The sequence below is a fragment of the Dipodomys merriami genome, unplaced genomic scaffold, assembly GCF_024711535.1.
Source record: "Dipodomys merriami isolate MVZ:Mamm:240054 unplaced genomic scaffold, mDipMer1.0.p SCAF_7, whole genome shotgun sequence".
Lineage (NCBI taxonomy): Eukaryota > Metazoa > Chordata > Mammalia > Rodentia > Heteromyidae > Dipodomys > Dipodomys merriami.
Window position 1 is genome coordinate 72,011,998 of NW_027206290.1, and position 24,884 is coordinate 72,036,881.

Sequence of the window (24,884 nt, forward strand, 5' to 3'; positions counted from 1 at the left end):
TAGCACCAAGCCCTGAGTTCAAGCCCCAGGACCAGAAACACACACATACACACACATATAACACAAAAACCTCAATGGATCCAATATAAGGAATAAAGACTCCAACATGAACTATTAGTTGGGCATTAGCAGTGGGTATCAGTGGTTTTTTAACCCTCTCCTGCATGTTAAAGCTTGTGGAGAACCTCACAGGTTGTTTCCCAAGCTTCCATGGTGTGTATGGCCTCCTACCACAGAGGCCGACTATCCAGAGGCTCACCTTCTCAGACTCTTTTGTTATGTCCCCCAGTCAATTCTGCCCCTTGTAAAGGCTGGGAAGTTGGCTCAGTGGTAGAGTGCTTGCCTTGCATGCATGAGGCCCTGGGTTCCATTCCTCAGCACCACAAAAGCAGAAAAAGCTGGAAGTGGCACAGTGGCTCAAGTGGTAGAGAGCTAGACTTGAGCTGAAGACCTGAGGGACAGCGCACAGGCCCAGAGTTCAGGACCCAAGACTGACAATAAATAAATAAATAAACAAACAAACAAACATAGCTGACATTACTTTTATTCTGTCTCTGCCTTTTTGCTTTGGAAGCTGATCCTATTTCTGGAGCTGTGGCAACTATGTTCTACCATGAGGTACTAATCATGACAATGAAAGCCAATACACCAATGACAATAGGCTAGAATGCTACAAAGAGCCTACATCTCTGATAGCATTGTTCAGTCTTTAGAAATTAACTCATAACTTTTTTATCTGGGAAAATAAACTTCTGTTTAAACCATCTGTCAAATTAAATGTTGATACCTCTTCTTCTACATAAGCATCCCAATCTTCCACAGTCCCATCTGTGGTTTAGGAGAGACTGACTCCATGTCTCCAACTATAATATGGCACCTAACTTGGTCCAGCCATAGTACCAAGTGATTTGATTCAGGAATATGTGTGTGACCCAAGCCAAATCATTGAAGATTCATTCCCTGGAGTTAATGGGTTAAAGGTGGTTCTTTCCAGTGTAGTTTCCTAAGAGTGGGATATAAGCAGAATGCCTGTTGGCTACCCTGCCAGCCTATGAAGAGCTTGAAAACATAGCAGCAAAGTAAGCAGAGAAAGAGATGGAGAAAGAGATTCCTAAAGACATCTTTGTACGTCTGGTTTCATCTGAGTCTAAGGCCAGCCTTTATCTGGATGTTTTAGTTATCTGATTCAGTAAATTTCCTTCTAAATCAGAATGAATTGGATTTCTGTTATTTATAATAAAAAATGTCCTGACTATCCCAGCAAGCAAAGTCCTCTTAAGATTTAGACACAACCTACCTTTCTGATCCTATCTCTTATAGTTCCTCTTCATCTAACCTCCCTTCATCTACTTCAGTAAAACTATACCCACAATTCTTCAACTTCCTGACTTTAGACCTTCTATCTCCTTCACCAGAAATCACTTCCTCTATGTCTTCCTCTTCCAAATCTAACTTATCTTTGTCTAAATGTCACTTTCTCTAAAAAGCCTTTGATTCCTCTTTTATCTTCTTTCTTTAAATAAAAGGTCCCAATATATACAACTCTTAGGGCATCTAGTTCTTCCCAATTAAAATCTGCATGGACAGACACTCACTCTTAGCTACATTTCCCCCAGAGTGCCAGGCATAATTCATGAAGCAGTTACTCTACAAATGCTTATAGAATGATGACACCAATCTTTCTTCACATTACAGTCAATGATCTCAAGATAGAAATCTCATCATTTCCTGTCTTTTATGTAAGGAATTCCAGTGTCTTCCCTTGCTCTTGAAATAATCCTCAAAGTCCTTAACACAGGGAAAAGCTTGTATCATCTAGCTGCTATATGACCTCCAGCTTCACTTTACTTCCTGCATCCTTTACCACTCCCTAGCCACTCTGGCCTTCCTTCAATTCTCTGCACTTGCCAGGATGTCTTCTGCCCCAAGGCCTTTCTTTGCACCAGCTGTTCTCTGTGCTTAGAACACTCTTCCTCTCCCACTTTCCCCCTTGCTTCTCCTGCAGATCCCAAGTTCAATTGATCAGATTCTTTTACCCCACTCACAGATCTGTGTTCCTTTCCCACAGAGCACTCCTCTTAGTTTGTAATTTTACATTCTTTAAGGTTTTTTTTATTGTTTCTTGATTTTTATTGCTAACACCACAAACTCAGACAAGTAGATACCATGCCTATTCAAATTCATCACTGTAACTCTAGAGTTTAGAACTATGCTTGCTATACAATTGGCCCTCAACTGTTTGATGAACAGATAAGCACATAAAAATTAACATTAAGCAAAGTATAACCTATATTTATGTATTATTGAAAATCTCATAAATGCTATCAATATGTAAGAGGAGAAGGAGTAGCCATGGTGTGTTGGTATGTGACTGCAATCCTAGCAGTCAGGAGACCAAGATTGGAGAATCAAGAGTGTAAGGCTAAATCCAGGTACTGACGGCTCACTCCTATAATTCTAGCTACTCAGGAGGCTGAAAATCAAGGTTTGAAGTCAGCAGGGTCAGGAAAGTCTGTGAGGTTCTTACTTTCAATTAGCTAGTAGAAGCCAGACATGGAGCTGTGGTTCTAGTGATAGAGCACCAGCTGTGAGCAAAAAAGCTAATCAGGAACACAAGGCTCAGTATGGGTACCAAAAAAAAAAAAAAAGAGTGTAAGGTCAGTCTGTACTGCATATGAAACTATGTCTCAAGGAGAAACAGAAAGGATGATAGAGGGGCTGGGAAAGTGGCTCAGTGGTAGAGTGCTTGCCTTGCATGCATGAGGCCTTGGGTTCGATTCCTCAGCACCACATAAGCAGAAAAAACTGGAAGTGGCACACGCTGTGGCTCAAATGGTACAGCGCCAGCCTTGAGCTAAAGAGCTGAGGGACAGCACCCAGGCCCAGAGTTCAGGCCCCATGACCAACCAAAAAAAAGAAAAAAGAAAGAAAGGATAATAGAAATAATGAAACTGTGGAAAAGTTGTTAAAACCTTTCCTGTGGCCTTTTTAAGAAATTTAGAGACAGTATGGAGTCATAAAGAATTAAGTTCAAGGGCTGGGAAGGTGGCTCAGTGGTAGAGCCCTTGCCTTGCATGTGAGGCCCTGGGTTCGATTCCTCAGCACCACATAAGCAAAAAGAAAAAAGCCGGAAGTGGCGCTGTGGCTCAAGTGGTAGAGCATTAGTCTTGAACTGAAGAGCTGAGGGACAGTGCCCAGGCCCAGAGTTCAGGTCCCATGACCGGACCCAAAAAAAAAAAAAGAATTAAGTTCAAGTCTTACCACTGCTTTATAATAGCTCCATAACTTGCCCAAATCATTTTACCTCTTTCAAACATTCAACTTCCCAGTTGGAGGAAAGCTTTAAAGTACTTACCTCATGAAGTTGAGAAAATATATATAAAGTGTTTAGGACAAGCCTTATACATGACAAAATAACTAGTTTCTGCTCTTTTTTTTTTTTTTGCCAGTCCTGGGGCTTGAACTCAGGGCCTGGGCACTGCCCCTGAGCTTCTTTTGCTCTAGGTTAGCACTCTACCACTTGAGCCACAGCGCCACTTCCAGCTTTTTCTGTTTATGTGGTACTGAGGAATCAAACCCAGGGCTTCATGCATGCTAAGTAAGCACTACCACTAAGCCACATTCTCAACCCTCTGCTATAACTTTACTATCGTGAATATGGCTACTAGAATGTAAGCTTCAGAGCTAGGTGCTGGTGGTGCATGCCTATAATCCTAGCTACTCAGGAGGCTGAGGATTGAGGTTTGAGGCTAGGCCTAGAAGAAGAATTCACTTTTTACTTATAATTAAACTACCAAAAGAGGAAAGATACTAGTTAAGCAATAGAGAGGGGAAAGAATAGATGAGATACTTACCAGCAAGGTATCCAGAGCATCAATTAGAGTCAGAGAAAAGCTGTAAAAGGAAGAAAAAAACAGCAGATATATGACTATTTAAACAGATTTCCCTTCCCCCAAAAAACTAAGTGAGATACAATGATGAGTCTCCTTTGCTCAAGCTACTTACAGTGACAATAAACTACAGGAAAAAATCACTGGGATCATCTGACCCACTTAACACACATAGAAGGGTATGCCAATATACTTAAACTGTACTAAACATATTACCTGTATTGACATTCTTCTTTGCCATGGGGAGGCAGTATAAGATTATAGCTACAAGCACAGGCTTTTCAGCAGTTTTTTACCTAGGAATTTACCCCACAGTGTACATTGTTGTTTGAGATTGCTCATGGAAGTATTATTTAGAACAGCAAAAGTTTAGAAAGAATCTAATAATGGTCTCCCAGTTGCAGTGATAGCCATGAAGTTATCAAAAAGATGGTTATAAGGAATTCTACGTACTGCTGAAACATGATTTGATGATTTTCAAGTCATGTTATTAAATGGAAAACAGAAGAGACAGAATAAGCAGGATAGTGTGCTTTCATCTGCATTTCAAAAAGGGACATAGCGACAGAAAGCAGATTAGCAGTTGTTAGGACCAGTGATGATACACAGACTTACTATAAAGGAACACTTAAAATTTTTAGAGACAAGAGGAGTCTATGTGTTGAATGTAATGGTTATTATACACTCAAAAGGTTATTTTACTATATGGAAATTAGTTGAAAAAGTTAATCCTCAAAAGATATACAATAGTTGGGCATAGTGGTACACACCTATGATCCCAGCACCTGGAAGGCTGAGGCAGGGAGATCAAGAGTTAAGGCCAACCTAGGCTACATAGTAAGACCTCCATCTCAATAAACAAGAACAAATAAAAATACATACATACTAGTACCTACATAATAATTACATATTGAAAACATTCTTGCAAGGTGGAAGTGGAGATGAGGCTCAAGTGGCAGATAGCTAGCCTTGAGCAAAAATGTCAAGTGAGAACACAAGGTCCTGAGTTTGAGCCCAGGTACTAGCACCAATATACATATATGAAAGGTAACTATTCTGAGGCATGAAATCTTTACCTCGTACTGTGTATGATTTTGTACTGCCTGAATTAGCCATTTGTTTGAATTTACTTTTTCCCAGCTAAAAAGGGAAACCAGCACAAGTTGAGTTTACTTCCTTAGCTCTTAGCTTTGAAAGGAAAAGCCACCATTTGTAAACCTGTGTAAAACAGGAATAGCTGCACCTGACTCGTAGGAGTCTTGGCTGAATGAGATGACATGGTAAAATGCTTAACACAGTGTTCAATGTCAACGTCAGCCAATTCTTAGCAAGGAGCAAGACATTATTTCAGTTCTCCTCGATTTTTATTCTAGTGGGAATAAGACAAGCCTGTAAATACATGACAATAATAGTATCTGAAGAGTGCTACAAAGAAAACAGGTGACTTGTAAGCTTGATCTGAAGGCAAGGTGCTTGGGAGAGCTGATGTTAAGCAGGTAACGTAAAGCACTAAGAAATGAAATGAAACAGTAAGATGGACACAATGGGCAAGAAATGTGTTTCAGTTACAGAGAACACCAACTACAAAGCTCTTAAATTCTGGGAGAGTAAGAACCACTCCTAGACCTGTTTATTAGCCTGTAAAATGAGGGGCTCTTGGAGCCCTTTCACATTCTCTATTTTAGTTGTACCCAAGTCCCCACCAGCTGTTAACTGCTGAGGCTGGGCCCAGAGTTCTAGCCTGCCAAGTGAAACCAGGACTTTTTGACACTGCCAGAAGATGGGTACGGCCCGAGGGTACTAGTCTAAAGTGAGAGAAGGGCAAGCCTGGGAACTTTCTGGAACCAGTGAGGCAACCAGGAAGCCACAAGCCTAGGACGGGACTGCCAAACCCCGGCCCGCCCCCTTAGCCCTCCGCTCGCTCTACCTGCCCCACGTGTCATGCCCGTCACAGGTGAGCGGCCTCAGCTCGTCGTAGGGAAAAGCATTTTCCAGGTAGCTGTCGTAGGCGTGGTAGAACATGGCCTTGACTCGCTCCCTGGTGCGAGGGGTGAGAAATAAGGCAAGGAGGGGAGGGCAGAACAGAAAACCCGGTGAGAGAAACGACCAGAAATTGGGCAGGAAGTGGGAATCAGCAGCTGATTTCTGCCCAGCACGTCCCGATGGAGGTCCTGGGGTACAGAGACAGGGAAGGGACCCGGGGAGCGCTCCCCATTCCCCAGCTGTGTAAGGGCGGGAGCCTGGTCCCCTTCACCTGTAGTGGGCAGGGTCGGGCGCGGTGCCATCGGGGCCAGGAGCACCACGGGGCAGGGGCAGCAGCGCGCACAGGAGGCCAAGCGGGAGGAAGAGACGGAAAGGCATAGAGCTCGCGTCGGGTCAAGGCCGCCACCGCAGGGGCAGCCACCGCCACCCGCTCATTCTGGGAGCCGCTGCCGGTTCTTCCGGGGAAGAGCGCCACGACGCCTGCGCAATCTGAACCCCTCCACTTACTTCCGGACTACAATCTCCAGAATGCAATACGGGGGGCGGGTCCCAAGTCAAGAGCTTCTCGGGGGTTGTACCGCTTCTCAAGCGGAGATCCACGTGTCTGAAGTACAGTGGCTGCTGTGGCTACTGTTATTCATTAATGTTTAATTCCAGTTAGCATTTGTCGGGCATTTATCGGGTACAAAAACTGTATGTAGCGCTGTAAAGGGACGTGTCTCTTATTGAACAGGAACTAGCGAATCAGTATTTGAGTGGCTTTATATATGTAAAATGAATGAGAAATGTTCAGATTTGACCATTAGAGGAAACACTGAGCTGCTCAAACTCAGCGGTAGAGCGCTTGCCTTGCAAGCATGAGGCCCTGGGTTCGATTCCTCAGCACCACATAAACAGAAAAAGCCGGAAGTGGCGCTGTGGCTCAAGTGGTAGAGCGCTGGCCTTGAGCTGAAGAGCTGAGGGACAGCGCCCAGGCCCAGAGTTCAGGCCCCATGACCGGCAAAAAACAAAACAAAACAAAACAGTTCCCTGATTATGTAACTAGCACCTTAGAACTATCTTTGACGCTGCGATTTGTAGCTTCCTGAAATCCTTTTTTAAGTTCTAGGAATTCATAAATTTCATGAAAGTCTTCCCCAACCCAGAAACTTGTCCAACCCAATACACTGGACCACCACAGACTACTATGTAGCCTCCCAGTGAAGACCTTGGTCACTACAGATTTGAAAGGGTTTGGGAACTATTTTTCTTTTAAGTTCTTAAAGTCTATGATCAGCATTCAGACCAAAACAACAACCATAACTCTGGTTAGTGATGTGCAGTAGAACCAACCCTGAGTTTGAAGTGGAGATCCAGCAAGGGGGGAATCCATTCCTTGCCTTTCCAAATACTCCTAACTGCTGGCATCCCTCAGTTTGTGGCTTTATCATTCCAGTCTCTGCCTCTTTCTTTATATTATCTCATCCTTTGAATGTGTGTCACATCTTCTGTTTCTCTTTTATATGGACATTTTTTTAAAATTGTGACAAGGATCTACCTGAATAAGACAGGATATGCTTCCATCTCAAGATCTTTAATTACTCCAAAGACACTTTTTTTTTTTCCCAAATAGCATAAAATTTACAGGTTCAGAAATGAGGACCTGGACTTTATTTTTCAGCCTAATATAGGCATAAAGTATTTTTTTTAAGTCTTTCTTTCCAAATGAAACTCTGGACTAATCATCTTTCTCCATATTGTAAGTCCTAGAGCTTAGCTTCTTTTTTTTTTCCCTCCCATTCAGAACTCTCATGTAGATCAAATATTCATAGGGAAAAGACTCTAGAGAAGATGGAACCAGGTTGCCTGGATTTAGTAATGATCTGTTTCTCAATGTGCAAAATTGAGAAACATAGCTGGGCCAGGTGGCTCAAGCCTGTTATCCAACTACTCAGGAGGCTGAGATCTGAGGATCCCAGTTCAAAGCCAGCTGAGACAGGAAATTCCATGAGACTCTTATCTCCAATAAACCACTAGAAAACCGGAAAAGTGGTGTTTCAGCTCAAGTGGAAGAGTGCTAACCTTGAGCTAATTCCATGAGACTCTTATCTTCAATAAACCACTAGAAAACCGGAAGTGGTGTTTCAGCTCAAGTGGAAGAATGCTAACCTTGAGCTGAAGAGCTGAGGGACAGTGTACCGGCCCAGAGTTCAAGTCCAATGACTAACCAAAAAAAAATTTTTTTTAATTTTCTTCATTTTACTTTTTTTGTTGTTGTTGGGATGGGCTTGAATTCTGGGCCCGGGCACTGTCCCTCAGCTCTTCAGCTCAAGGCTAGTGCTCTAACATTTGAGCCACAGTGTCACTTCCAGTTTTCTGGTGGTTTATTGGACATAAGAGTCTCATGGACTTTCCTGCCCAGGCTGGCTTTGAACCATGATCCTCAAGTCTCAGCCTCCTGAGTAGCTAGGATCATAGGCGTGAGCCACCAGCACCCAGCTTTCATTTTACTTTTTTAGCTTAATAAAAACATATATTCACTGTCATGAAAAAAATAAAGCCACGGCTTCCATTTTCACATTTCTTGTGACTAGCTTCATAGTTTTTTAATGAGAAAAAATTATTTTTACACTCTGGAAAGCAATAGAAGTCTTCCATCCTGGTTTCACTTCTCACTCTGTTTGCAATACTGGGTTCTAAAAAATTGCAGTCTACCAGTGAGGTGTCAAATTTGAATATTTACCTGTGAGATGACTTCAGATAGGATGTCTAGCTTCTCTAAGCCTCAAATTTCTGATTTGAAATGCAGAAATTGATACAGCCACAAAGGATTAGATGAGAAAATAGAAGTGAAAATATTCTTTTTTTTTTTTTTTTTGGTCCGGTTGTGGGGCCTGAACTCTGGGCCTGGGCACTGTCCCTCAGCTCTTCAGCTCAAGGCTAGCACCCTACCACTTGAGCCACAGTGCCACTTCTGGCTTTTTTTTTTTTTTTCTTCTGCTTATGTGGTGCTGAGGAATCAAACCCAGGGCCTCATGCATGCAAGGCAAGCACTGTACCACTGAGCCACCTTCCCAGCCCCAGAAGTGAAAATATTCTTAGTCAATAACTTGTACATATTGTTTGTTGTAAACAGTTATCTCCCTGCCATCCCTAAGCCTCTTTTTTTTTTTTTTTCCAGTTGTGGGACCTGAACTCTGGGTCTGGGTGCTGACCCTCAACTCTTCAGCTCAAGGCTAGTGCTCTACCACTTGAGCCACAGTGCCACTTCCGGCTTTTTCTGCTTATGTGGTGCTGAGGAATCGAACCCAGCGCGCCTCATGCATGCAAGGCAAGTGCTCTACCACTAAGCCACCTTCCCAGCCTTTTTTTATTTTTTTAATAGAGGAGATAGTGAGTAATATGCATCTCACCATAACAACCAGAAGCAGGCAATAACTCCTACCCTCAAGAGTTTGAGTTTTAGTACTGGACAATTAATATTCCAAAGTAATCAACCCACATTCTTTTCCCTTAAAATGCTTGTGGTTTTGTTTAAAAGGTAAAATGTTTTTTGGAGAATACTTGGAATAGAAGAGTGTTCAAGTCTTCTATGGATGAACAGAATTTGGAGGGCATTCAGATCCTATCATTAACTGTGGTCAATGTCCTTGGACTCTGTGTTAAGTGGAACAAGTCTAGGATTGGTAGTAGGCCATGATTCTATTACTGCTTTAGCCACTGTCTTTGTGTCATCTTTGGCAAGTTACTTTCCCTATTAGAGATTCAGTTTTCATATTTGCAAAACAAGAATGAGGCCACTTGTCAGCATAGGAAAATAGTAACAGACCTATATAGAGTTCAGTCACTTAGAAAACAAAATTCAACATCAGCATTCCCCCAAAATTCTCATAAAGTTGAATAAAACTATAGGATAAATAGGAAATGTACTCATTACCTTGCTAATGTAACTGTAACCCCTCTGTATAGCATTTTTACAATAAAAAAAGGAAAAAAAACTATAGGATAACATTTCAAATGGAACTGGAAAGGGATACAAGGAGGAAGAGTAGGGGCTGGGAAGGTGACTCAGTGGTAGAGCACTTGCCTTGCACACATGAGGTCCTGGGTTCGATTCCTCAGCACCACATAAGCAAAAAGAAAAAATCCGGAAGTGGAGCTGTGGCTCAAGTGGTAGAGTGCTAGCCTTAAGCTGAAGAGCTGAGGGACAGTGCCCAGGCCCAGAGTTCATGACCGGACCCCTATCCCCCCCCCAAAAAAAGACAAGGAAGAAGAGTAGGACATGATCAATTTTATTGGTAATACCATGCATTTATGTAGCAATTAATATATTCCAGGCACTGTTTTTCATACTTTATATGCATTATACCACTAACTCTTTCCACAACTGTCTAAAACAGTATTAGTACCACCATTTTACAGAGCTTAGAAACTGAAACATAGGTTTTAAAAGTGGAAGAGTTTAAAAGATTAGTAGCATAAACAATGTCTCATAACTAATAAGTAGAGCCAAAATTTGGACCCAGTCTGTCCTCTCCAAATTAATGAGAATAGTGGCAAAATATTAATAAAAGGCCAATAGAGAATTTTAAAATGGCAACTGGTACACCTCTGTAGTCCTCCATAGCTGCCGTTTCATGTGATTCCAGGATCAACATTCCCTTCCTTTTTGCTGTCAGAAGAAAAAATACAACTCACAGAGGTTGAGAATTAAATACCCTTTGGCCCAATATGCTTGACTGATATCAGAGAGTCTCTGGGAATCCCTTTCCTAGCATCTGGGGGTCAATTCATTCCAGTAGTTTGTCTCAACTCCCAAAGCCAAGTCTGTATACGACATACTTTTGGACTGCCAAGAAATAGCTAGTTTATTCCTGGGAAATTCTCCATCTGTTCCCTTGTAGAAATGCTTGAATTTCCCCTGTGCCCAGCGTGTCCAAATATTTGACCAATGACTCCCTGGTCAAAGCCCCAGACCATGTTTTTATAATTCTTATGTTCCATGTGAACTTATACTTGTCCTTTTATCCTTTTTTTTTTTTTTTTTTTTTGGTTGTGGGGCCTGAATTCTGGGCCTGGGCGCTGTCCCTCAGCTCTTCAGCTCAAGGCTAGCGCTCTACCACTTGAGCCACAGTGCCACTTCTGGCTTTTTCTGCTTATGTGGTGCTGAGGAATCGAACCCAGGACCTCATGCATGCAAGGCAAGCACTCTACCACTGAGTCACCTTCCCAGCTCTTATTTCTTTTTTGCTTATGTGGTACTAAGGAATTGAACCCAGGGTCTCATGCATGCTAGGCAAGCACTCTACCACGGACCCATATTCCCAGACCTTTACCCCAATATTTTAAAATGAAAATGATGAGTGATCCAACAAGTTTCCGTGGTGTTTTCTGCCTTTTAGGGAATATCTATTTCTTTCAGATCCAATATTTTCAAAGAAAATATGTTCTTATTGACCAGGGGTGGGTGGCTAGTGCCTGCTTTAGTATGTTCCAAAGCAAATTCTTTGTCTGTTTGGTAATATGGAATGAATCCTAGGTCACATTAAGGAGGGAAGAGGACTGATGTCCTACAGTGTACCCCCTCATCCCACCAGTCCTATCACCCCAAACTCAAATACTATTCTAAGTTCATATCAAGAGGAAAATGTAGACAAGGAAAGAGTCTAATAAAATGAAAATGCTTCCCACAAAAATTTATTGAAAGCCTTGAAATCGTAACTGCCTATGGCTACTGAATTCAAGCTCCTAGTGTTAACAGAAAAATGACTGTGTGATATTTTGATATGATAAAGCATTGATTTAAGAATCATCTGAAGCTAGATTTGATGACACATTCCTCTCATCCCAGCATTCATGTGGAAGAAACAGGAGGATCATGAGTTCAAGGCTCGCTTGACCTAACAGAAAAATACTCTGTATATTAAAAAAATCATCTGTCTCTGAAGAAAATGTTAATTTATTTCTAGAACTGATGACAGCCTAGATATTGTAGTAATTTTGATCATTTTCTGTCCTATCTACTGCTGAAGAAAATCCAAATGGCTATAATTTTTGTTCTCTGGGATATTAACCTATTTTTCTTTTCTTTTCTATTGATAATAAGAACCCTGAAGCCCTGAGTTCAAGCCCCAGTATCTCTACACACACACACACACACACACACACACACACAAACAGAGAGAGAAAGAGAGAGAGAGAAGGAGGGAGGGACGGAGGGAAAGAGAGAGACAGAGAAAAAACAAATTATAAAGCTAGAAACTTTTGGTTATCTAAAGAGTGTAAAGATAACATTTGTGTGTTCTGTGTTCAGGAAACTAGGAGGAGAAGTGGATTTGGATGACAGAAATGCAGAGAAAGATAAGACAAGAGAGAAAGCAGGAGCCATGCCAAGAATACCAGGCACGCCAGAGCTGGGATTACTCTGATCTTATAGGACCCCTTTCCATGTTCCCTAAATTGAGATGTGTTGGGGGACAGGAGCAAACCTAAAGGGGGAAAAAAAAAAAACACAGTGAAGGGCCGGGAAGGTGGCTCAGTGGTAGAGCGCTTGTCTTGATTGCCTGAGGCCCTGGGTTCAATTCCTCTGCACCACATAAGCAAAAAGAAAAAAGCTGGATGTGGTGCTGTGGCTCAAATGGTAGAGCGCTAGCCTTGAGCTGAAGAGCTGAGGGACAGTGCCCAGGCCCAGAGTTCAGGCCCCATGACCGGACCCCCCTCCCCCCCAAAAAAAAACACAGTGAAAACTTGTATCTAGCCCTTTGCTTTTCCTTCAGTAATTCACCCACCTTATCTACCTTCCATTCTTTCTAGGGCAGGTCTGGTTCTGTTTGCTGCTTCTAAAACAAGTTCCCTTCTTACTTATCTCCTCCTCCTACTTCATGTGTACTTTGTTCTGAGCACTTGGGATCCATAGGATGTAGCAGTAATGAAAAAAAATGTTTATGGAGTCTAATTCACCTGGGTTTGAGTATCAGCTGTGCCTTTTTACCATCACTGTCTTCATCCATAAAATGGGACTTGTGGATGTTTGTCCTGGTCATTAAAGCAAATCAAGCCCATGTATCTCCTTACTTAATACAGTGACTAGATATCATAAGTTCTGGGACTTATTGTGTTTATTCTAAGTTCTCAGGAGGTGTTCTGCAGGGGTCACACACTGTTACCTGAGTTGGGCCAGGTCTTTCTTCAGAAGCTAACAGGGAAGGGAAGAGGTTCTTCTGAAGTTCCGCAGGCACAATGCCAGTCTCTGGCTCAGCCAGGCTCCCGGGGCCCTGGCACTTACCCACTGAGTCTGCATTAGCACTGGCCTCAGCTCAGCTTCCTGTTTCCCTTATCTTTCCCCAGCATGTGCTGGCTGAAGTGGGAAACACCATTGCTTGCTTCTCCATTTCCCTTTGCTCGGTAGGAATCTTATTCTTTAGGCCTGAATCAAATCCTGCCTGCTGGCTGGGTGCCCACTGTTCTGTGATTTTTCTGTCCCTCAGCTCCAAATGCAGCATTTTTCTTCTAGTTCCTACTCAGCCCTGGGTGCACAATGGGTTTACAATTTCTCAACTGTTTCCACTTACCAGCTTCCTACACTCATTATTCTTTCCACTCTCTTTGTATCCACCCTTCACACCCCCTCCTCTTTGAGATCAAATCTCTGCTCTGTACTTTTCAAACTCCATGATATTAGATTCTTAACTTTTCTGAGCTTCAGCTTTCCTATTATTTCCCTAGAGGAAGTGATGACAGGCCCTAGCATATATTATAACATTTTCTATACATTAAACATTTAAATATATAAGGTATATGAATTAATGGGGCATTGGGAATATGGCTCAAGTGGTAGAACACTAGCCTAGCAAGCACAAGGCCCTGAGTTCAAACCTCAGTACCATTTTTTTGGGGGGGAATCTGGTTGTGGGGCCTAAACGCTGGGCCTGGGTGCTGTCCCTCAGCTCTTCAGCTCATGGCTAGCGCTCTACCACTTGAGCCACAGCACCACTTCTGGCTTTTTTCTTTTTGCTTATGTGGTGCTGAGGAATTGAAGCCAGGGCCTCATGCATGCAAGGCAATCACTCTACCACTGAGCCACCTTCCCAGCCCCAGTACCATTTTTTTAAAAAAAGCTATTGAGCTGGGCGATGGTGGCTCACGCCTGTAATCCTAGCTACTCAGGAGGCTGAGATCTCAGGATCGTGGTTCAAAGCCAGCCCAGGCAGGAAAGTCCGTGAGACTCTTATCTCCAATAAACCACTAGAAACCCGGAAATGGCACTGTGGCTCAAGTGGTGGAGCGCTTGCCTTGAGCTGAAGAGCGCAGGGACAGCGTCCAAGCCGAGTTCAAGCCCTACGACTGACCAAAACAAAAACAAAAACAACAAAAGCTATTGATGGAAAGTGACCAAAAGAAATATTAAGTCTATAATACCAGCTACTTGAGAAAATGAGATCTGGGGCTGGTAATGTCGCTTAGTGGTAGAGAGCTTGCCTAGCATGAATGAAGCACTGGGTTCAGTTCCCCAATACCACAGAAACTGAAAAAGCCGGAAATGGTGCTGTGGTTCAAAGTGGTAGAGTGCTAGTCTTGAACAAAAACAGCTCAGAGACAGTGCCCAGACCCTGAGTTCAAGCCACAGGACTGGCAAAAAGAAAGAAAAGAAAAGAAGATCTGAAGATTGGGTTCAAAGCCAGCCTGGGGAAAACAACAAATCAGAGAGACTCTTAACTCCAATTCACCAGCAAAAAGCCGGAAGTAGAAGCATGGCTCAAATGACTCCCAGCAACAACTGGGAGTAAAACCTTCAGATCTTGAATACACTGTATATGTACACACACACACACACACACACACACACACATTAAAATACTATGTGAAATTTAAACTCATAAACTTTGGCATCATACAGACAAAAGGCAAAATTATAACTTTTTCTTTGTGTCCTTAAGTCACTTAAATTCTGTGAGTCTCAGTTCATTGGTACAATGGTGACACTGATGAAATCTATCTACTGGGACTGATACATGAATAAGTGATATAACCATTTATGGAACCATCTGAACACTTACTGACCACAATAAATGTTACCAATCAAACATTATTGCTGTCTCCCTTGAATTTTCAGGGCTCTAGTGTGTGAGGAGGGCACTTGGGATAGAGCAATTGCTGCTGTCACATCTGCCCATGACAGATCTTAGCTTGATGGGATAGGGTTCTGTGCCATTTGTGTTGTGGAGGGTAATATGGCTTCACGCTAACCCCAGAGGCTCAGGCCCCACCTACTGAGATCAAACTCCTAGGTCTTCATTTCAAATTGAGTCCAAGTACCTCATTTCCTTCCATCCCAAAACATACTTCAACCCTTCAGGGCAGGGGGAGAAAAGGGAAAGAAAAAAGATGCACAAGCCCATTAGGGATCGGAAACAAAATACAAAATCAAACCAGAATGAAGTGCCATTTTACACCTACCCATCTGGCTGTGCTATCAGTTGGCAAGGATGTGAATTTCTGGGAATGTAAATTGGTACCTCTTTGTAAAGCAGTTTGGCAATGTCTACTAAAATTGAAAACCATATACACTATGACTCAGCAAATGCACACCCAAGTTTACCCCTATAAACACTCTCCATGTGTAGACAAGGAATTCCAGAATATTTGTACCAGTCCTGCCTAACGTGGTAGCTCATGCCTTTAATCCCAGCACTTAGGCAGGAGGATCAAGAGTTCAAGACCAGCCTGGATTGCATAATGAGTTTGAGGTAAGACTGGGTTATATAATGAGGCTCTCTCTCCAAAAGCCAAAACAAACAAAAGAATACTTACTCTGGCCTTTAGCATCTAAAACCAGAGAATGGGTAGATGAATTGTGATATATATTTTTTAAATGGAATGTTTCTAAACAGTGAAAATGGCTGCACCATTAGTAAATCTTATTCATGTGGTGAGTAACAAAAGCAGGGCTGGGCATGGTGGCCCAAGCCTTTAACCCTTGGGAAGCAGAGATTGGGGGAATCTTGGTTCTAGACCAGCCTGACCAAAAAAAAAGTTTGAAAAACCCCAGCAATACAGGAAACAAAAATAGCAGGATCATAGCCCTGGCAGGCCTGGGTATAAAGCAAGACTCAACCATGAAAATGATCAAGAGAAAAGAGAGCTTGGGAGGTGTGTGTGGTTCAAGTAGTAAAGCACCTGCCTAGCCAAATAGTCACATTCTTTTACCTGACCAGACCACTTTGATGAGCTGCCAAAAAAAAACTTTGATGCTATTCCTTCATATCAACTTTTTAAAAGTTCCTTGCAGGGCTGGGAAGGTGGCTCAATGGTAGTTCTTGCCTTGAATGCATGAGGCCCTGGGTTCAATTCCTTAGCATCACATATACAGAAAAAGCTGGAAGTGGGCACTGTGTCTCGAGTGGTAAAGTGCTAGCCTTGAGCTGAAGAGCTCAGGGCCAGAGCCCAGGCCCAGAGTTCAAGCTCCACAACTGACAAAAAAAAAAAAAAAAAAGTTCCTTGCAGCAATTTTATAAATATTCAGTTCGGGCTGGGCATTAGTGGTTCACATCTATAATCCTAGCTACTCAGGAGGCTGAGATCTGAGGAATCACAGGTCAAAGCCAGCTCGGGCAAGAAAGTCCTTGAGACTCTTATCTCCAATTAACCACCAGAAAAAAACAGAAGTAGCGCTGTCAAGTGGTAGAGTGCTAGCCTTGAGCTGAAGAGCTCAGGGACAGGCCCAGGCCCAGAGTTCAAGCCCTAGGAATGACAAAAAAATAAAAACAAAAAAAAAATTGGGGACTGGGAAGGTGGCTCAGTGGTAGAGCGCTTGCCTTGCATGCCTGAGGCCCTGGGTTTGATTCCTCAGCACCACATAAGAAAAAAGCCAGAAGTGGTGCTGTGGCTCAAGTGGTAGAGTGCTAGCCTTGAGCTGAAGAGCTGAGAGACAGCACCCAGGCCGAGGTCAGGCCCCATGACCGGACCCAAAAAAAATTTTTTAAAATTGTTTATAGAGTGGGAAACTGATATATGTGTGTGTGTGTGTGTGCATGTATGTGTGTGTGTGTGTGTGTGTGTGTGTGTGTGTGTATTTATATGTATACCTGATATAAGTATACCTAATGAATGTTCAGGATTTGCCCCAGCTTCCACTGTAAAATCAACTCTTTCTCCTGGGAGAAGAACATAAGGTGAAAATTAAAATCACACAGTCAATGCCTGACCCAGTCTGCTGGAGTTTAGCCTCTTGTGAGTAGCTAGGATTACAAGCATGAGCTATTGCACGTAGGCTTGAACTGGGAGCCTAAGAGCTAACCCTGAGCTTTTGTGCTCAAAGCTAGCACTCTACCACTTGAGCCACAGCATCACTCCGGTTTCCTGATGGCTAATTGGAGATAAGAGTCTTACAGACTTTCCTGCCTAGCTGAGCTCTGAACCACAATCCTCAGATCTCATGCTCCCGAGTAGCCAGGATTACATGCAGGAGCCACCAGAGCCCATCTAAATTTTTATTTTTTATTTTTTTTATTTACTTGTTTGCTTGTTTGTTTTGGGCAGTTGTGGGGTTTGAACTCAGGACCTGGGTGCTGACCCTGAGCATTTTTGCTCAAGGCTAGTGCTCTACCACTTGACTCACAGTGCCACTTCCAGTTTTTCTGGTGGTTTATTGAAGATAAGAGAGTCTCAAGGACTTCCCTGCTTGGGCTGGCTTTGAAACCTCCTCAGCCTCCTGAGTAGCTAGGATTACAGGCATGAGCCACTGGCACCCAGCTAGTGCTCTACCTCTTTAAGCCACAGCTCCATTTCTTGTTTCTGAGTGGTTAATTGGAGATCAGTCTCACTGGGACTTTTCTGTCTGGTCTGGCTTTGAATTGCAGTCCTCAGATCTCAGCCTCCTCAGTGGCTAGGATTACAGGCGTGAGCCATTAGTACCTGGCAAGAGAATTTTTTTTTTTAATTACTATATAGTACTCCACAGTAGTCCACAGTATGGATTATCACCGTTTAGGTGGGGGGAGCGTGACTTTCAAATTTCTCTACTTGCTTTCTAGAGTAGGAACCACATTTCTTATTGCAATACAAACTTAAATATTTACACACACACAAACACAACTCAAATACCCATAGACAATAATGCTTACTGAAGGTCATACGCTGGAAAAGTCTTGTTCTAGTTCATTTCTTAAAAGCATATTATTCGTGACCTGTTGTATGGTTCTCATTGCCCACTAATAGATTATGATATCAGTTTGAAAAATATTGCTTTATGTAACCAACTTTACTGAGGTTTATATAAATTGTTCATAATTCTATTACACATAATGATTCCTTCTCACTCATTCACTGGTGACTATTTCTGAGTACAAGATTCCCCCAATTGTGAAATTGCTCTGTATTTAAAATGCTGACAAAAATATAGTAAATTGTACTGGAAAACTAAGTTCTAATCCTGGATCTGTCACCAAGATGATGATAAATTTGGGACAAGTCCCTATAACTCTTGGGGCCTCAGTTTCCCCATCAGTCACCTGCTGATCTCTACACCCTCATGTCCATTCTAAATTGAAAGTAGAAGCCCCACCCCTTGACTCAGCCGCAACAGGGACTCCTCAGCAAGCCACCCTCCCCCTTTTCCTTTCCCAGTTCCTCAGAAACAGCCTAGGGAAAAGGGAAAAAAGGCAGGTCTGGGCAGGAGAGTGCAATTCTGGGCGGGGCCGAGGGAGGGCTGGAGGGAGGCCGGCCCCCTAGTAGGAAATGAGACACATAGAAAAAACACTTTAAAAGCCTGACACCCTCTTCCTCCTCCCATACCCTGACCTCTTTCCATCCTCCTAGGCTCAGCTCTCACCCCTCCTGGACAGCCTCATTTCTTAGCCTGCGGGAACCAGGAACCCAGGTGGGATCAAAAAACTTCAGCTCCACGATGGTGACAACCTTACTTCATTTGCTGCCGGCATTGTTGCTGCTGCTGCCTGACTGGGCCCTTTGTAGCCAGGAAGACTCAGATGGTGAGTTTGGCACAAGTCTCCTACCCAGGGTTGCTTCTGGAGACTCTCAAATTTATCTGGGTACTTGGGCAAGAATAGAGTGGGGCTAATCCCACAGCATCTGTGTCTGCAGCTGGCTGGATCTCTCCGGAGCATAGGCATCGGTTTGTGTCCCAAAGCCAGGAAGTCCAGTTAATTCAGGGAAGGAGGAGGGAGTGATGCTGTGGGGGAACAGAAGGACAGGAAAAGTAAGAAAAAGACCAGAAGAGAGACTAAGAGAATCAGCACCAGATAGAGGGGGCCAGATAAAGTGAAGAGAGAGGAGAGCTGAGGGTGATGAGAAGATCTTGGAAGAGCAGAAGAGATTTAGAGATAAGAGAGATCAAAGGAATGGCATGACTAGGAGAACCCCTAAAAGACAGTAACTGAGACAGGTGCTGCAGAAGGGGAGATAGGGAAAATGGGGTACCTAGGGACTGCTGGTGAGGTGGATATTGGGGGAAAGAGAAGCTGTGGCTAATAGCACAGCTCACTTGGGATCAGGCTGCATTTAGGTAGAAAAATGGCATTATTTGGTGCATTATCAGTGTACAGGGTTTCCTCTCTCCCACTGTTACCATAGCTTTAGCCTCCCCCTTAGAGAGGGAGCAATTATCACCCCGCATTAAGTATTTATTTAATACTCTATTAAATCATTTGCCACCATATTACCCCACAAGGTGAGTAATATTATTCTATCCATTTTTTACAAAGGAAGAAGCTGGGTTGATAAAACAGTTAAGGACAATGTCTTAAGTTACTCACACTGACATCCTGATTCACTCCTGGAGATACAGTGTGAGACTTCTCAGATGCAAGCACAGGCAACACACACACACACACACACATACTAATTCAAACATTCTCTGGGCACTAGTACTGTGCCAGGCCCTTTTTTTGGGTGTGGAAAGAATAGATAACCAGACTCTACAGAAATGTAGAATCCTATGAAGTATATGCTAATGTAGAGTGGTCTGGGATCACTAAAATATATCCAAGTGGGCAGGAGAGCAGGAGAGACATCAGGAAAATTCTTGAAGGAGAGGGAAACTGAAGGGAGAGGTACCTGTCCTGGGGTTTCAACTCAGGGCCCGGGCACTGTCCCTATTTTTTGCTTACGGCTTAGTAATCTACCACTTGAGCCACAGCTTCACTTCTGGCTTGTTGGTGGTTAATTGAGAATAAGAGTATCATGGAGGTTCCTTCCCAGGCTGATTAGAGCTTTGAACTGCAAACCTCAGATCTCAGTCTCCTGAGCCGCTAGGATTACAGTTGTGAGCCACTAGCACCCAGCTTGAGATGGGGTCTTGAAGCATGTCTAGAAATGTGCAAGGCCGAACAAGGGAGACAGTGCAACCCTTATGTGTGATTCACCTGTCAGCCAAAAGTCAGCATAAGGAATCCTCAGTAGCGTGATATTTTTAAGCAATGAGAACACGCCAGACAATGTAGCAGGGCTCAGGCCACTGGCAACCTTAAATCTCAGGCTAAATCCTGAGGACAGGTAACCTATGAGGAGGCAGCACACAGCCTGGCTATATGTGCTGGACGTGGGCTACCTGCACTCAAACCCTGGCTCTGCTATGTCATCTTAGCCTCTGTTTCCAAATACACTGGTTAATAATAGTAGCTGCTACATTAAGCTATGGGGAAGAAGGCACAACTAAACTAATTATGTGTGCAGCCCACAGGGCCTAGGTCATAATAAGCACTTAATAGATACCATTATTATTTTCGATTGAGTGGAAGAGGGGCATGCCATTGGAGGACTCTAGGGAGAACTAGATCTTAGTCTTGGGTGTTTTTGGTTGAAGGCCTATTAGAGAGGTTGAAACTCACAATGAAGGCCATGGAAAGAAAAGGCAGGACCAAGGTTCCTCAGGCCAGGCCCGAACTAGGGAAATGGCAGAAGAAGGAGGAAATAGGAGATGGAACTGGGATCGTCTTGTAAGTCAGAAAAGGGGAGAAGTAGAGAAAGGAGACAGAGTGTCTCCTCCAATTGCAGGTCTCCGTTTCCGCATCTGTAAAATGAAGATAATAATGCAGGGTTACTGTGAGCATGATCCAAGAGGAAAAGTGGGAGGGCACTTTATGGGGTCAAGAAGGTGGGAGGCTGGCCTCTGGGCAGGGGGTTATTATCTCCCGCTGCCAGCCACCCCCTCCTACGCCCCTGCCCCTGACGCGATGACTCTGCCCTCCCCCCCCCAGGTCCTCAGAGCCTCCACATGCTCCACATCTCCTACTTCCCCGACCCTTCTCACGTGTGGCACCAGGGCAACGCGACCCTGGGGGGGCGTCTGACACACACTCTGGAGGGCTCTGGCACCAACATCACCATCCTACAGCTGCAGCCCCTGGAGGAGCCTGAGAGCTGGGCCCACACGGAGAGCAGACTGAAGCTTTACCTGAACCAGTTCCGAACCCTCGTGCAGCTGGTGCAGCAAGAACGGAAGGGCAGTGTCCCCTGTGAGTGGTGGAGAACACCTTCCCCCCTCGCCCCTTCCTCCCCCCTGCCCCACACCGCCCCCTCCCAGCTGGAATGGTGGAAGCATGCCCTGGTGAGAGGGGGCGGGGCCTGTGAGGGGACTTGGGCGGGGCCTTATGGAAGGGCGGGGTTCTCCGGGCAGGGGGAAGGGTGGAGAGCCAGTGGGTGAGCACGGTCTCTGGTGGAGGTGACCCGTGGAGCTCCTGGGGCCCTGGGCCCTTGGATTGCTGGGTGGAGCTGGAGAACGGTGAGAGTCTTGCATCAGACTCTTCACACTGGCATGGCTTGCTTACTCAGGCGAACCCTGTTGGGAGGCCCTGTCTGACCCCTCCAAAGTGTCAGTCCCCAGCCCTGGCCTCACACTCACCAGCTCCTGTCCCTCACAGACCCCCCTCCTTCCTTCCACACAACCCCCAGCACTTTCCCCTCAACTCTCCAGTGGTTCTCACAGTTGCTGATGCTGGCTTTGCTCTTAACAACCCCAACTCGCTGTTTTCAAAGACCCTAATTTTACCCCCTCCCCTTATAGCCACTATTCCTTTCTCCCATAGTCCTCCTTTTTCTTCATCATCCTTGGCCTCTCCTTGCCCAGCCCCCAACCATCTAACTCTAGACTCCTCCCCACTGTCCCCTTTCCTCCAGGCCTTCCTCCCACAGCCTTTCGCAAGGTGAGCAGCTCCCCCACCATACCTGCCCCTGGATCCTTCTCCACAGAACCCTGACCCTGAATCCCCCCTCCACAGTTCCTCTCACCGTCAGCTGCTTCCTGGGCTGTGAGCTGCCTCCTGAGGGCTCCCGTGCCCATGTGTATTTCAACGTGCAAGTGAATGGGAGTTCCTTTGTGAGTTTCAAGCCAGAAACAGCCTTGTGGGTAGCAGGTCCCCAGGCCCCCTCAGCAGCGCTCACCTACACCCTCCAGCAGCTCAATGCCTACAATCGGACTCGGTATGAAATGCAGGAATTCCTGCAAGACACCTGCGTGCAGTATGTGGAGAAGCACTTGGCCATGCCAGATGAGAAAGGTACGATGGATGGCACTCATGCCAGGCCTGAGTGTTGGGAAGGGGAAAGTCCCAGGCAAATGGAGGGGCTGAAGGATGCATATCTTGAGTAACAAGAGGCCCGGGGCTGGGGGTTGGAAAACAAGGTACACAGCTTGAGTCCCTGAGTGAATTGGCCCCTTTCCTTTGAGGACTAACTCAAACTGTGGACTTCCTTGAGGCATGTTCTTAGGCTAATCCTCTGCGTGTTCTTCAGGGAGCCAAACAGGACGCTCCTACACTTCGCTGGTCCTGGGTGTACTGATGGGCTGTTTCATCATTGCTGGTGTGGCTGTGGGCATCTTCCTGTGCACAGGTGGACGGCGCTGTTAATTACACCCAAGTTCTTTCTTAAGAAAGGGCTGGATTGATGGGCTGGCATGGGAAAAGTCTCAGCTCACAGAAAGCCAAACAGACTCTCCAGCTGGGACACCGTTTCACTAAAAGGTTTGAAGTGAAAGTTCTTTTCCTCTCCCAGATCCACTCACCAAGATTTTAGGAGAGGAGAGGATACTAGGTAAAGAAACTTGGTTTGCTAAGAATCTAAGAACTTTGTATGTGCTGCTGAATTGGCTTGAAAACTGAATGCGTATCTATCTTTGTGGAAAACAGATGGTGAAGGTGGGCATGGGGCATTTACAAAGACAGAATCACCTGAAGCATTCAAAACATATAGTAATAATAATAATAAACTAAGTTGTTCAAAACCAAAATAAACAACATTTAGTACTTCCCTATGTGTTTGAGTTAAGAAGTGATGCTGGTATAAATTGGGGGAGAAGATCACCAGGTGCTGGTGTCTCATGCTTGCAATCCTGGCTGCTCAGGAGGCTGAAATCTGAGAAGCATGGTTTCAAGCTAGCCTAGGTAGACAAAACTTGAACACTATTATCTCCAAATAACCAGCAAAAAAACCAGAAGTGGAGGTGTGGCTCAAGTGGTAGAGTACTAGCCTGCAAAAAAAAAAAAAAAAAAAACAAGCAAGAAGGGCAGCAGTCACTCATGCTTATAATCCTGGCTACGCAGGAGGCTAAGATCTGAGGAATATGGTTCGAAGCCAGCCCAGGCAGAAAAATCCATGAGACTCTTATCTCTGATTAACCCCCAGAAAATGGGAAGTGGAGCTGTGGCTCAAAGTGGTAGAGCACCTGCTTTGAACAAAAATGAGCTTTGGGACAGCGCCCAGGCCCTGAGTTCAAGCCCCACAATGACAACAACTACAACAACAACAACAACAAAAACCAAACAAGAACTTGAGACCCTAAGTTCAAGCCCCAGTATCAATGCACCTGTGCTCATGCACACGCACTCAGAGCAAGAAAGTGACCAGAGAAATGGGTGGAAGTGTAAAATCCAAATCTAAATAATATGGAAGAGGGCTGGGAAGGTGGCTCAGTGGTAGAGCGCTTGCCTTGCATGCTCGAGGCCCTGGGTTCGATTCCTCAGCACCACATAAGCAAAAAGAAAAAAGCCGGAAGTGGCGCTGTGGCTCAAGTGGTAGCGCGCTAGCTTTGAGCTGAAGAGCTGAGGGACAGTGCCCAGGCCTAGAATTCAGGCCCCACGACCGGACCAAAAAAAAAAAAAATAATATGGAAGATATGAGCTATTAATTGATCAATTAAATATTAAATTTCTTACATATGTAAAAAGCATAATTATTTCTCTTATGTTGTTCTGAAGAAGTGCCCTATATCCTTTGCTTCTATTTCCACCTCCCACTCTTATTCTGCAACCCACTACAGTCTGACTTCTGTATAGATCCGCAACCTGTAATTATCCAGCTCACATCCTCCATGACATCTGTAATGTTTAACTATGTGTCCTAGAACCCTCATTTTACCCTGCCTTCTGAGATATCATGCTTCTAATGTATAAAAACTATTCTGGCCACTCTTTTTCAATCTTTTTGACTATTTAAACTTATTCAATTCATCCTGTAAATAATGCCTTCTTTCAAATGTCTTTTTTTCTTTTTCTTTTGCTTCTGTAGTTTTTCCTAGGTATATCCTTTCTAGATGATCTGGCTTCCATGGCTCCAAATATAATTAATTTGTGGAGATTGATGTGAAGAAGAAACATTATTTTATTTTTTAATAACACATATTTTGGGCTGGGAAGGTGGCTCAGTGGTAGAGTGCTTGCCTAGCATGCATGAAGCCCTGGGTTCATTTCCTCAGCACTACCTACATAAGCAGAAAAAGCTGGAAGTGGCGCTGTGGTAGAGTGCTAGCCTTGAGCTGCAGAGCTGAGGGACAGCTCCTAGGCCCAGAGTTCAGGCCCCACAACTGACCCAAAAAAATCCCCAAACACATATTTTAGGCAAGGCATGGTGGCACAGGCCTGGAATCCCACCTACTCAGGAGGCAGAGATAGGAAGATCTCTGCTTGAGAACAGTCTGGCAAAAGAATGAGGCTCTAAAACAAACTTAAAGCAAAAGGATTTACATATGTCTTAAGAAGTACAGTACCGGGCTGGGAAGGTGGCTCAGTGGTAGAGCGT

At 44.3% G+C, this 24,884-nt stretch overlaps 2 protein-coding genes across 3 annotated transcripts in view; one reads left to right on the forward strand and one right to left on the reverse strand.

Annotated features, from left to right (window-relative positions):
* Edem2 (ER degradation enhancing alpha-mannosidase like protein 2) overlaps positions 1–6,389 on the reverse strand; it is a 29,957-nt gene extending 23,568 nt beyond the window's left edge. Inside the window, exons 1-3 of one of the 2 annotated variants that reach the window (XM_070007138.1) lie at positions 6,145–6,389; positions 5,818–5,928; positions 3,855–3,894 (exon numbers count right to left, since the gene is read on the reverse strand). In XM_070007138.1, coding sequence (XP_069863239.1) covers positions 3,855–3,894; positions 5,818–5,928; positions 6,145–6,251 — 258 coding nt within the window. In that variant the 5' untranslated portion in view covers positions 6,252–6,389. The remainder of the gene's footprint in view (positions 1–3,854; positions 3,895–5,817; positions 5,929–6,144) is intronic. The other variant, XM_070007139.1, reaches the window with a different exon arrangement.
* Positions 6,390–18,606: 12,217 nt separating this feature from the next.
* Positions 18,607–23,949, forward strand: Procr (protein C receptor). The gene is made up of 4 exons (XM_070007825.1): positions 18,607–18,841; positions 21,068–21,325; positions 22,088–22,366; positions 22,602–23,949. Exons 1-4 carry the CDS (start codon positions 18,757–18,759, stop codon positions 22,715–22,717), a joined length of 738 nt encoding a protein of 245 aa, XP_069863926.1. The 5' UTR covers positions 18,607–18,756; the 3' UTR covers positions 22,718–23,949.
* The last annotated feature ends 935 nt before the right edge of the window (positions 23,950–24,884 follow it).